Below are 12,027 nucleotides of genomic sequence, written 5' to 3'. Positions count from 1 at the left end.
TATTTACAGATTAATATACTACTTGCTTCTTCAGTTTAGACCAATTAATTAACTGAGTTTGAGCTTACACTCTCTGAGCAAATTCAGGATGGCATGCTTATTAGGACATTTAATTCTTTCACTTGGTTTTGCTCCTGGTAATGGAATGGGCAAGAATTTTAACACCAGCCTGATCTGCCACAGATTCAATGCATATTTTTGATTATTAAATTTCTATGCATTATGATCTGATATGAAGCAAAAGCTCTCTCTTCTGTGCAGCAGGGCAAAAGAAAGGGCAAGTGTACTGGTATAAGAAACCTTCCAATATCTCGAGTAACATGAATCACTTCAGCAGGAAATAAAAGATCCTTTAAAAATCAAAGGTACAAAGCCAAAGGACAGTATTAATACTTGAAGAGCAGGAAGGTGATGAGGTATTTAATTGTCTTCATAATCAAAGCACTGCACTTAGCATGCTACCCAACTCAGTAAACAAAAATGGTTCAGCTGCATTCCTAAAGACATTTTCACTTGAGGTTCTAGGAAATGCTCAGCACTCCTTTTAGGAAACACTAAGAAAAATTACCAAGAAAGCAATTAATTTCAGCTTTTCAGACAGCAGCTTAGTCCCAGGTTTACAATGCCAACTGCATAAAGACATTTATCTCCCTAAGGCACCCACTATACACAATCCAATTGGCGTAATTTACCTTCCTCCTCAAATACAAAACTTTATTTCTTGTAAAGCCTGAAATGACACAGATGGCATGTAAAAATTAATTTTATTGATGCCCTTGTTGAAGGTTTTGTTTGCACTGAACATGTTCAGCAGTAATGTCACCTCAGCAGAATGCCAGCTGCTGTGGAGTTCTTCAGCTGCACTGGAACTTGCAATCCCACAAGCAAGATGCCGCTCATCCACTTCAAGTATCTGCCACATGCAAGGTGGAATGAATGGTATCCTTCGTTTAGGGTCACCCTGTTCTGTTCACAAGCATGAACAGTACATGCTGGACTCCACAACCACACGTGTGTGGTCACATGTACAGCAGCTTAGGTGCAAGTTCTGCTACCAAGAGAAAACACATTGGCATGTAGGGGCCAAAGAGCCTGTTACAGACAATATGAACAGTGCAGGTGCCTCTCATTTCCTATGTTCTGCTGTACCACAGGCTGGAATGGGCAGATATAGCAACAGCTCCTGAGAAAGCGATTATCCCAGTGAAAAATCTGGCATAGGTTTGAATCCATCTGCACAGCACCTGATTGGTACAGGAACTGAAATTAAGTAGGACAGGAGGAACATTACAAAGGTACTAGGTCACAATTATCTCAAAGAAAGACATCAGTGAGCAGAAAAACAGCAGTATCCTCATTTGCAATAGGCAAGAAGAGGCAAAAAGAGGTTCCAACAAGTTACTAGGACAGTGGTTATCTTCATGTAGCCACAGCTTCAAATTCCATCAGTGCTGTCTCCACAGAATTTCCTCTGTCTCTTCTGATTCCCCAAATAAGCTAGGAGAATTCCTACCTTCAAACACTGATGAAATAAGAGGAGAAGCTGAATTACATGGAGATACCACCACTCATCAGTTAAAAGATCTGAATGTATTTCAAGTCTGTATTCAGTGACTCAAGATCCTTGATGACCCGCATGCCTTATGAAATATCTAGAGAAAGAATGCACTTCTTCTCCTCCTCCTTTTGTAGGACCATTCCCAATCTCAGTCTTCTCAACTTCCCATCCTGGGTGGAATAATGTACCCTTCCACTTCTTCCAGTCCTTTTGAGGCAGAACAGCTAGATGTTCTCCCTCCTGGCAGGAACTACACAGGAACTACCACCCTAACGCCCAGTGATACAGAAAGGCAGATGCTGGATCATCACGTTGAAGTTTGTGGAAATTCAACTTTGTATCACTACAAAGGGAAAAAAAGCCAAACAAAATGCAAGAGGAGCTACAAGAGGCCATAAATCCCTAGAATTTCCTCTAAGACAGCAAAATGAAGGCGATACAAGCTTACATAGCTGACTCACTAATCCTAAGGGACCTGAGCAACCCTCCCATCTGCTATTGTTCCAAATACTTCAGACTCAGGTAGGGATGAAGTGGTTTCAGTCAACCTTACTTTTCCCTGCTTTCCAGCACTCTGAGCGCTGGCTGTCCTGCTTATGCTACTACAGACAAGGGAGCAACCCTGAAGAGATGGATGGGACAAGAGGCTGCATCCAAGAGCGAGGGACTGGGGAAACAGGAAACGTGCTCTTCTTCACTAGGCCTAGGTTCACGAGCCTCTAGGTTCTGACTTGGAACTTGCCAGCCTTAGTCATGTATTTTATCCCCTTGAATGGCTTGTACTTCTCCCCATACATGTCCAGGCGATTCACCTTCAGTCCTAGAAGCAAACAAACACAGCCTAAGACTGTTGCCACAAACAAAGCTGACCGGCCTTTACGATAAACAGACAGAAGATCATACAATAGTGGTGCAGAAAGCACAGGGAAAGTTTTAGCAAGCAGTAGACAGAACGGAGAAAAGCTGACAACTGCTAATTGTTAGCATCATTCTTTACAAACACATCCATACCCTAAATTTCTTTGTAGGTCTGTAAGCACAAAATGCCAGGAAATGTAGGTAAATTATTTCACAGAGCACCAGCAAGAGCAAATCCATATATCTGCAGTCAAAGCAGACAACTTTTTTGCTTGAAGAACATGTTTCAGGTACAATGCACTTCAGAAGGTTTGTGAAGTTACTTCAGCTACATGCAGAATGAGCACCGACACAGCAGTCACTTACCAGATATAGCCAGCTGCTGAATTTTAAACTGTAGGTTAATGGTGGGGTTTTCATCTGGTTTCAATGTCCCAGGTTGCAGGCTCATGCTCCCCTTCAGACTTGGCAGTTTCTGGAGGTTTATTTTCCCAACATCCCATGACAGTAACTTTAAGGAGCAGAAAATGCAGCAGTGAAACTCAAATGCTGTACCTCTAAAGAAGAGTCCCATTCTGACGGCAGCTTTTAATGTTTCTCTATGAAAAAGTCTTTTTCTTGGTATCTTGCCTTTCATATTGGCCAGACACGGGATTAAGGAGCAGATACCTCAGCATCTTTGTTCTCCTCCTCTTTCCATAAGGCTCTCCAAAAGCCTACTATGAATGTGGTATTTCCACTACTTGTGCTAAAGACCCCATGGGTAAACCCATCAGATTAAAGTTTGCAAGAAAACAAAAAAAGTTAACTCCTCAGGTTCAAACAAAAAAACCAGAACACCCCAAGCCTAATCAAAACCATTAATCAACCCTCAGTGTTTGCAAAAGCCCAAGGTGCAGCACTAGGCATGACACCTAGATATGCAGATGTTTGTAACCCATTCACCAGACTGATGTCCCATCATACAAGAGCAGTGCTTAGATTTTCTTCACACGCCAAGTAGCCAGAACTACAGTCCATTCAGACACCAAAGTATTTGTCCTAGGGATTAAGAAAACTCCTAGTATGCAGTTGTTCAGAAAAAGTTCTCACCCCAACATACTGCCTTCAGCAAGGCAGTGTTCATGGAAGCCTTCATGTAAATATGAACAGGTTGACTGCATTTTCTGATAGGTAAGAAATATTTAAAAAAAAACATTATCTGATTCCTCTCTTTCCTCTTACCTTTGTAACTGGATCGAAGACATGTGTTCCCTGGGAGGGTGTAAGGGTCATATTTAAGACACTTTTTGGCATCTGGCTAGTGACCATCACTCCCTCTACAGTCTTCCCCATAGTCTGCTTTGGCCCCACTGTGATCTCAAACCGTCCCAGTGAGCTGCTATCACGAAAACTGATGTTGTGCTTAACGTAGACAGGAATTGCCACAAGACTAGAATAGAGACACAAACAGAAAGTCCTTGTTGATCTCTTGCCTTCTTATTTGCTTAAAAGAGAAGGAAATCCTACACCCATTTGTTTGAGCTAGGAGCAAAGTTAGGATTCCATTCTCAAGTCTTAATTACACTTTTTGTAAACAAGCTTGCTGTATCCTATTTTCTTTATCGGAACAGGGAACTACATCCAATAAAACATGAGGCTTGAGCAAAAGACAAGTAATGTTTTTGCATGTCGCAACCAGGCTGGCAAGTAGTTCCTGACAGTGCAGCAGCACCTGAACTTCACATTTGTGCTTTTGGTTGCATTTGCCACTCCTTTTCACCTACTAGAGATAAATCTGACAGAGGTCTAGTAAAATTCTTTAGCAACTGTAACCCCAAATAGTACTTGGCAAGTTGCTTCTAGAAAAGAGTGTAAATGTGGACAAGAGCTTGTGGCTCCATTAAGAGAGATGTCAAAAACCTAACAGGACCCCCAAACTATCTTGTTTTATTCTACAAAGTTTTTATAAACATATGAAATCAACAGCTTGATTACTTCACACTGTCTAGTTCTTTCCCTATCTAGTTTGTTTATCTGCTAGTAGTCTTTGAAAAATGCTGGCTGGCCAAAAGGACATTACAGAATCGCTGCTCCAAACAAGGAGAAAACATGTAATTTTAAAAAAAGAAAAATACAAGTCACCATGCACCTCTACTTCATTTGGCTCAACATGCCACCTCATCTTTAAAAGTTCCTTCTTTTATCCTCTTCCTAGCCAGAAGGATCCAAATTTCATAATTCACACCACCAGACTCATCACCTACTTTTGAGCACTGACATGGTAGGACAGCAAGCGGAAATTTCCATCAGGTGGAATGAAGGAGAGTATTCTCTCTGACTCCCAGCGCTTAAAACGCACACATGGGTGAAAGCTGACATCATCCAATAACCGAGGGTTCTGAAACAAAAAGAAAGTCACAAGGTTTGGAAAGGCAGTACAACTTAAAATGACCTCCTCTTCTTAGCAATCTTCTATCCATGAAGGGCCTACCACTTGACACACTCTTGACCACTTGAAGGTGTCTACATTCAGACATGTCTGATGCTGTTATATCCATGTGAAAGCAGTACTCAATAACCTCTATCCTTTTTCAGGATATTTTTAATCCTATTTTAGAAAACTTAGTCATATCACATAATTGCATTAGTGCATACTCATAAAAGAGGTGGCCCTTCAGGATATCTGCTTAAAGCACCACTGTATCTCAAAAACTTGGACACAGCACTGATTACCTGTGCTTTTAAACAAATAATCTGAAAAAGCCCTTTTAGGCTCTAAGTTGCTGAAGTTCCTGATGAGTTCCCATTGTCATTTCTTTCTCTTTTCATCTGGCATACCCAGATTCTGATGTACTGGGACTCATCATCACCAGACTGCAATCTTAGCAGCAGGGCTGGGAAACCCCTTTCAAAATACTTAAGTAAAGATACATCCTTGAGCTTTACCATAAAGGAGAGGGTAAGGTCTGGCATCCCAGTCAGCTTGACACAAGCATCAATCACTCCTTGGATTTCAGCAGTGATCGTGGAACCTGCAACAATAAAGTAAACACAGGTGATTATGTGAACCTGATCAAAAAAATACCAAAGTGGAAAAACTACCAGTGAGGAGGAAGGAAATCTATTTTCTTAATGAAATGCCATGGCTCATTATGTTGTCTGCTCAACATTCGTATCATTCACAATGACTTCTCTGGAAGATTCATTCAGTTAAGAACCAGAGACACTAGCAATGTCCATTTTAATGGCCAATGACAATAGCTCCCAATTCTAACAAGATTAAGAAGCATGAATACTAAAGAGAAAGTGCTATGCACAATTTTTACTCATCTTCTATTTTCCCAATATAGAATTGCTTATGAGACCTCAAGAACAAAGACAAGTGAAAATCTCAGTACCTCTGTAAAATTTTTGACTGAATAGCACATACAAGTTAGCAACATTCCAGAGTAAAAATAGGAACAGAGCTTCGAACACTTGGATGAAGCTGCACCTATTTAAAAATCTAGCTCTCTCTTCAGGCACCATCAGGACAAGTTATCCTATTCTTAGCCAGGAGCAACTTCCATACCCGATTTGTCAATGATTGCATCTATCTCCTCAATCACATCAAAATAGGCCTCGTTGTTGGTATATTTTACCCCAGTACGTCTCCAAGGCACCACTGAGAGCTGCCCAGTGGGGAGCTGGTCACCCACATTAGTGCTTCCTGGAAAAAGAAAGGGAATTAACAAGCACAGAAGTTAGGCAATGCTACAGAACAAGTCTTTGGCCTTATAGAGCTTAATTATAATTGATCCCCGAGAACCTCTGTTTCTTTGTAGGAGAGCAATTACTGTTCCAGCCTCCCTGTACTCCAAAAATGTGCATCTCTCTTACACCCAGCTCTAAAACATACCACAGTAATGCATGGGCAAGTGTAAACTCACATCAAAATAATTCATCCTGGAAGTCATGTCATGTCTGTAACTGAAAATGTAATCTGACTTTTTTAAGTTTAAAAAACCCAAATCAGACCAAAACCAAATGCAAAACCAAAGTGCAGCTGATGCTGAAACTGGAAGGTACCTCAAAGCAAAGCACTAACGCATGACTCCCTAAATACACCTGTGCTGCATGAATAGGACAACATAAATTTTCTTCACCCATGTCCTAATTTACTTATGCCAGAATATTCCCACCTGTACCAGTTTATCATCTTCTTGTTTCCCAGTACCTGTAATGGTGTTGACGACTGTTCGCAGAATAGTAGGAGGCTTTATCAGTTCCTTAAGAATATTAGACTCTGTTGCCAATGGAAAGCCATTGTCCAGCATCTCCTCCAGCACCTCATAAACCACCACAACGTTGTCCTTGATTATTACCTCTGAACAGACACCAAAATAATCCTGTGCAAAAGAAAGAATCACTCAACAATCTCCAAAAGAGAATCTTGGTGATCATTCAGCCCAGTGCTCTCCCACACAGGAATAAATCAAGCCTCTTCTTGAAGGAGGCAGAAAAACCACTGAAACTCCGTGTATTACTACAAGCACATCACACATGCCACTCCCACAGACAACTCTGAACACACCTCGGCCACTGCTCCAGTAAGGTGGCAAATTCCCACATAAGCAGTTCCAACTAATTCAGCAAATTTTAAAACAGAACAATTAATTTACTTACTGTCTTATTTTATGTGGACTTCAAGCACATCTTAGGAGAGAGCAAGTGCAAGTGCAAAAACACAAACCAGAACTTCTAGTTACTTACAGCAATTAAAGAGATCAGCCATTTTGCATAAAGAATGAGTATACGTATACTATGACAATAGAGAAATCCTAGTTCTGCATTACAAACACTCTGTTTCAGATATATCAGATTTTAATATACATCTAAGCCGATGATGACACATTCATGCCTTGTACCCTCACAAAAAACAAGACCTAAGGGTCTGACATGATCCACTGCTCGCCTGAACAGCCAATCTACTCCCTAAAGTCAGAGAAACATAACTCAGAATACAATCAGGTTATGACTGATATCTTAGAAGCAAAAGCTCCCATGATACTTGTTTGGCCAAGCACACACATTTCCCGTATGCTGGCAAGATGCAGATCACAAGACATTTCTAATCCAGACAACACAATCCTCTTGTTGGCAGGCGGAAGACAGACATCTTTACCGTTTTCCTAAACTGATCAGAAGATGCGTCAACCATAGTACAGAGGAAATACAGCTGCTCTGGGGCAACTCCTGTAACTCACTGCTTTAGGAAGGTTCCAAGAAGCATCACTAGATGTAAAGGGCACGGGTAGGTTGTCACTAATTGATTAAAGCACGTGGCTATGTTCTTGTGAGAACAAGGCCAGTTTGGTCTCGGTTCACAGTTCCCAGTACAGGTAAGGCTGCAGAACAGAAATACTGATTGCTGAAAGGTTCATCCTGTGAGCACAGGTAGATGCCGAATCCATCGTAATCCTAGGCAGTAAATTCCCGACTACGGCAAGCCCTGTCAACATCCTCACAAACGCAGGATGTAAATCATGTGATTGGAAACAAAACTATAATAGCTGCAAACGAGAGGGGCTCTTTGCACCGCCCGCCCGTTCTACCCCGCAGCGCTGCCGTGCCGAGGCTCCCCCGCTGCAGCAGCGGGGCCCACGCCCCTCAGCCATACCTGGAACGTGTCCACGACGCGGTGCAGGAATTCGATGACGAAGAGCGGCGGCACCTCACTCTGGATGACGGCCACGAAGAAGATCTTGTGGCGGTAGACGCTAAGGAGGTAGTGGTGCGGCGTGGGGATCACCGGCGGCACGTTCTCCGCCTCTGAGGCCCGCTCCTGCGCCTCAAAGAAGTAGTCACAGACGGAGCGGCTGACGACGCTCTTCCAGTGCTTCTCCAGGAAGATGTCCCCCGAGGCGTTGATCAGGAACAGACTGTGGATCATGGCTGCGGCGGGGCCGGACTGTGCCTGAGCGAAACCCCCGCGAGTGCCGCCCGCACGGGCCCCGCCCCCGGCGCGCGGACAAGCCACTCCCAGCGCTCGGGACGGCTGTGTTGGGCGGCCCGCCCACAGCGCTCCCTCCGCCGGCCGCGGCTGCACGGCCCTCCAGCCGGTACGGCACCGCGCCCCGCACAGCCCCGCGCGCCCCGCACAGCCCCGCGCGCCCCCCGGCCCTGTGTCCCACCTCTCTGTCCCGCCACCGATTCTGTGTCCCCGCCCTCCCCGTGACAAGGCAGGGAGCCACCCGGGGCCGGCCCGCGCGGAGGCCGCTGCACGTTCCCCTTCGTTCGGCGCGGTGCGCTCGCGGCGCAGCTCCCCTGCCTTCTCCTCACCGGCCTTTAGGAATCCCTTTTCTAGAGGGGAACTTCAGTATAGTCCATGAAATGAGGAAATAATCCGTCTTTTGCAGGGAGGAGCAGCTAGGGGAACGTTTTTCACTACATTGTTTTGCTGGTTCGTTCACCATAGAGTAACACCCCAGAAAACATTCAGCTGGCATGAAAACATACCAAATTTACCTAAATTCTCTAGCAAATTATTCCTTTACATAATTAGAACTAGTGTTTCATGTTCTGTTTATATAGCAGATCCCTGAACTTCTCAGTAAAACACGCCATGGCAAATAATTTTCCTACTACACTGCTAGGAATATACAAAAACAACGGAAAAGCAGTCCTTTGTATGCCATTAAATAAGCTGTCTGAAAACACAGCCTTTATAGATGGCAGGACTATTGCACCAGCACAGAGACTGAGGTCTGAGATTTCACACCCACCTGCGATTCATGACTGTGGGCAAGTCTTTCAAGTGGTGATATCTGAAAGTCTGGAAGATCTTGCAAATTTTGTCAGAATGCAAACAAAGGCCCAGTTCAGAGTCTGTATCTTTTATTTCTTTTGATTCATTGTAGCTGTTTCTTTCCCCAAAATAGGGCACAGGTCAGTTCACTTACTCTGACACTACCTTTCAATACTACTGTATGCATACATCCTTATTTAAAGCATTAGGTAATTCTACATGAGCTAGACGAGCTTTGCACTATGGCAGTACAGTATTGAAGGAGAAATGACCCATATATTAATTTCTCTTTTACGGTCAGTATTTGTATCAAATGCAATTTTTTTAAGAACAACGTTTTTAAATATCCAACTTAAATTACTGTGATGAATTACACATTTGAGAGCAACACAGAGGCAGCAATTTGTCATTTAATTACATCACTTCTAAATTTAAAGTTATTATTTTAATATAATCAGTTTTTAACACAAAAGCACTGTCAAGATTATCAGTCCATGAGGAGATTGTATTATTGGGAGTCATATAGGTAGCACAGACGGAAAGCAGCAGAACACAGTTAAACTGGCAACAGAGCCTTTATACTTTTGGTTCTCCATCAAACACAAAATGGTTCTGTTTTTAACCTGGACTTTAAAATCAACAGTCATGGGGTACATATTTTCAATTAAGGCGTTTCTTTATTGTCTAATGAAATGCAATTCAATTTTGACAGTATATTACGTTATTTAAATACTGCCATTTTCCTCTGACTGCCTGTACCCACCATCAAAATTTTATTTTATCCAGTTTATTATATTGCAATTTTCCTATTTTTCCTACAGTTGCTTCAGCTTCCCTTGCCATCAAGAATATTGGTGCTGATACAAAAACAATCATATGGTAACTTAGTATTTCTGCACACCAGTGGAAAGGGTTGTTGAGGGAAGCCTAGCCGCTTCCACACCATTAGACCATGCTTTGTTCTGAAAGTCTGCACAGTGGTTTGGGAGCTTACAGAAACTGGAACTTAAAGGTAAACATGACAGAATATGCTGCCAGAACAGAATTGAATTTTGCTGGTGAACTTAAGGACAGCCTGAAAACTGCTGACAGGGTATTTTACTTTCATTATGTGAACCTCAAGAGAAAACTGTGCACAGTCAAACAGTAGTGCTGCAAAATGTGCTGCCAAAACATCGCTGTCTTCACGATGAAACAATTTCTTACTGTCTGTAGTTTGCCATATGCAGGAATTCTGATGATTTAGCTGTTAGCCTGTGCTGTGAAAATACAAGAGAGAGTTGATGAAAACAGGCCATTTTTTAGTCAAATAGTCTACAAAACAATTAGTTTTGTGAAGTTGCTATTAATAATAACCTACTGCTAATTTTGAAACAGAATAGAGTCTACAGATTGACAGTGTTGTGGGAACACCATTGGGTTTCCCTGTTCTGTACTGCATCCTCTTAGTCTTGCTTTACTTTCTCATCTGGAAATAGCATTTATGTCTCTATTAGCTTTTCTGAATATAGCACCACAGCCTTGCAATTTAAGGCAGCACTATAATTTGGAAGCCTTGCAGACTTGAAGACTCGGGAAGAGGCATGAGAAGATTAATTTGTTGGGAGAATCCAAGTCTGACAAGACAAGGCCAGACCTCTGCCATCTATGTGGCAGAAACGGAACTTTTTGTGCAGTACCTTACAAAATAGCACCTCAAACTCCATTTGCTTCAATTAATAAGCAACTCACTGGGAACAGTTAACTTTCACACTGAAAAACTTACTGTTAAAACATCAAAGTAATTCCTCTTGTTCAAAAGAGAAATTTCTCACCTTTAAGACACTAAACAAAGCCATTCAGAAAACACCACATTTGTTTTATCAACTCTGTCTCTAGAACATTTCTTAAGATTTTATTTTTTATTTTCTAAAAACAGAAGCTCACAAGAAACTTTACACAATAGTTTTAAGGCAATGGTGGAAAAGTCTATGATGTGTAAACAAATGGTAAACTGAGCCAGAGGTTACAAAAGGCGAGAGAATTGCATGCAGCACAAAGCCACACAGAACGCATAACAAAATGAGACTCTTTCAATTAAATATAACCTAAGAGAGAATGCTGTTAAATGAGAGCCTGCTCTTTGCTCACGTCTGCCAAGGTTCAGCACATGCCAGTGGAACGCTGTACCTCTGTAGAGCCGAGGAGAACCTGTGGTGTGAGCGAGCCAAGGCTGGAGCTCTAACGGGCCCTCCTCGTGTGTGCGAGGAACAGCCAGCTCTGCGCAGCCTCACCTAGAGAGCTCCCAAGGCACTGTCATGTGGCACAGCTAATGTTTTGACAGTGTATTATTCATTACTCGACACAGTAAAATATGTCAGAAAGTTACACAAATTACCTGGCAAAGATGGCCAAGGATAGAGCAGCCTTTATTCGCGCACGTATGAAGAGGCATAGAGAGAGTACCCGCTCTCAGAGCTAAATGGTACCGTTATTTCAGAATTCCACATCACTTCGGAAAAAGCCTAGAATGGCGATTTCAAGCGCAAGCTTAACTAAGCCTAAGAGAGGAACTTCTTTTCAGGGTACGGGTATCTCTCTCTAGCGCCCCAGCCCTCTCACCATCCTGCCCGTTTCTCGGCGGTCGGAGCCTCCGGCGGCCGCAGTTTGCGTTCCCGGACCGCAGGGGTTCCGCACAGGCACAGCGAAAAGCCCAGGTCTGCAGCCACTACTCCCCACGTACGCTTCCAATCAGCCTTTACCGAACGGCGGCCCGACTCGGGCCCGGCCGCTCCCCTCACTCGCTGTCCGCTCCGCTCCGGCGGCTCCAAGCGCAGCCCCGCCTCCCCGCCCGCGGCGGCGC

General features: G+C 43.2%; 1 protein-coding gene and 1 long non-coding RNA gene across 2 annotated transcripts; both read right to left on the bottom strand.

Annotated features, from left to right (window-relative positions):
* Window positions 1-747: 747 nt before the first annotated feature.
* AP3M2 (adaptor related protein complex 3 subunit mu 2) lies at window positions 748-8,444 on the bottom strand. The gene is made up of 8 exons (XM_014890845.2): window positions 8,058-8,444; window positions 6,615-6,786; window positions 5,970-6,107; window positions 5,345-5,430; window positions 4,663-4,796; window positions 3,641-3,848; window positions 2,783-2,927; window positions 748-2,378 (listed from the first exon to the last, which is right to left on the bottom strand). The coding sequence occupies exons 1-8, from the start codon at window positions 8,328-8,330 to the stop codon at window positions 2,278-2,280; spliced, it is 1,257 nt and encodes a 418-aa protein (XP_014746331.2). The 5' UTR covers window positions 8,331-8,444; the 3' UTR covers window positions 748-2,277.
* An 813-nt stretch (window positions 8,445-9,257) lies between these two features.
* Window positions 9,258-12,017, bottom strand: LOC106862083 (uncharacterized). The gene is made up of 3 exons (XR_015808623.1): window positions 11,787-12,017; window positions 11,563-11,689; window positions 9,258-10,444 (listed from the first exon to the last, which is right to left on the bottom strand). It is a non-coding gene; the product is annotated as an uncharacterized LOC106862083 (long non-coding RNA).
* Window positions 12,018-12,027: the final 10 nt, after the last annotated feature.

This window comes from Sturnus vulgaris, chromosome 28 (genome assembly GCF_052056855.1).
Source record: "Sturnus vulgaris isolate bStuVul1 chromosome 28, bStuVul1.hap1, whole genome shotgun sequence".
NCBI lineage: Eukaryota > Metazoa > Chordata > Aves > Passeriformes > Sturnidae > Sturnus > Sturnus vulgaris.
Note: the sequence above shows the minus strand (reverse complement) of the source record. Positions and strands in the feature narration are given on the sequence as shown.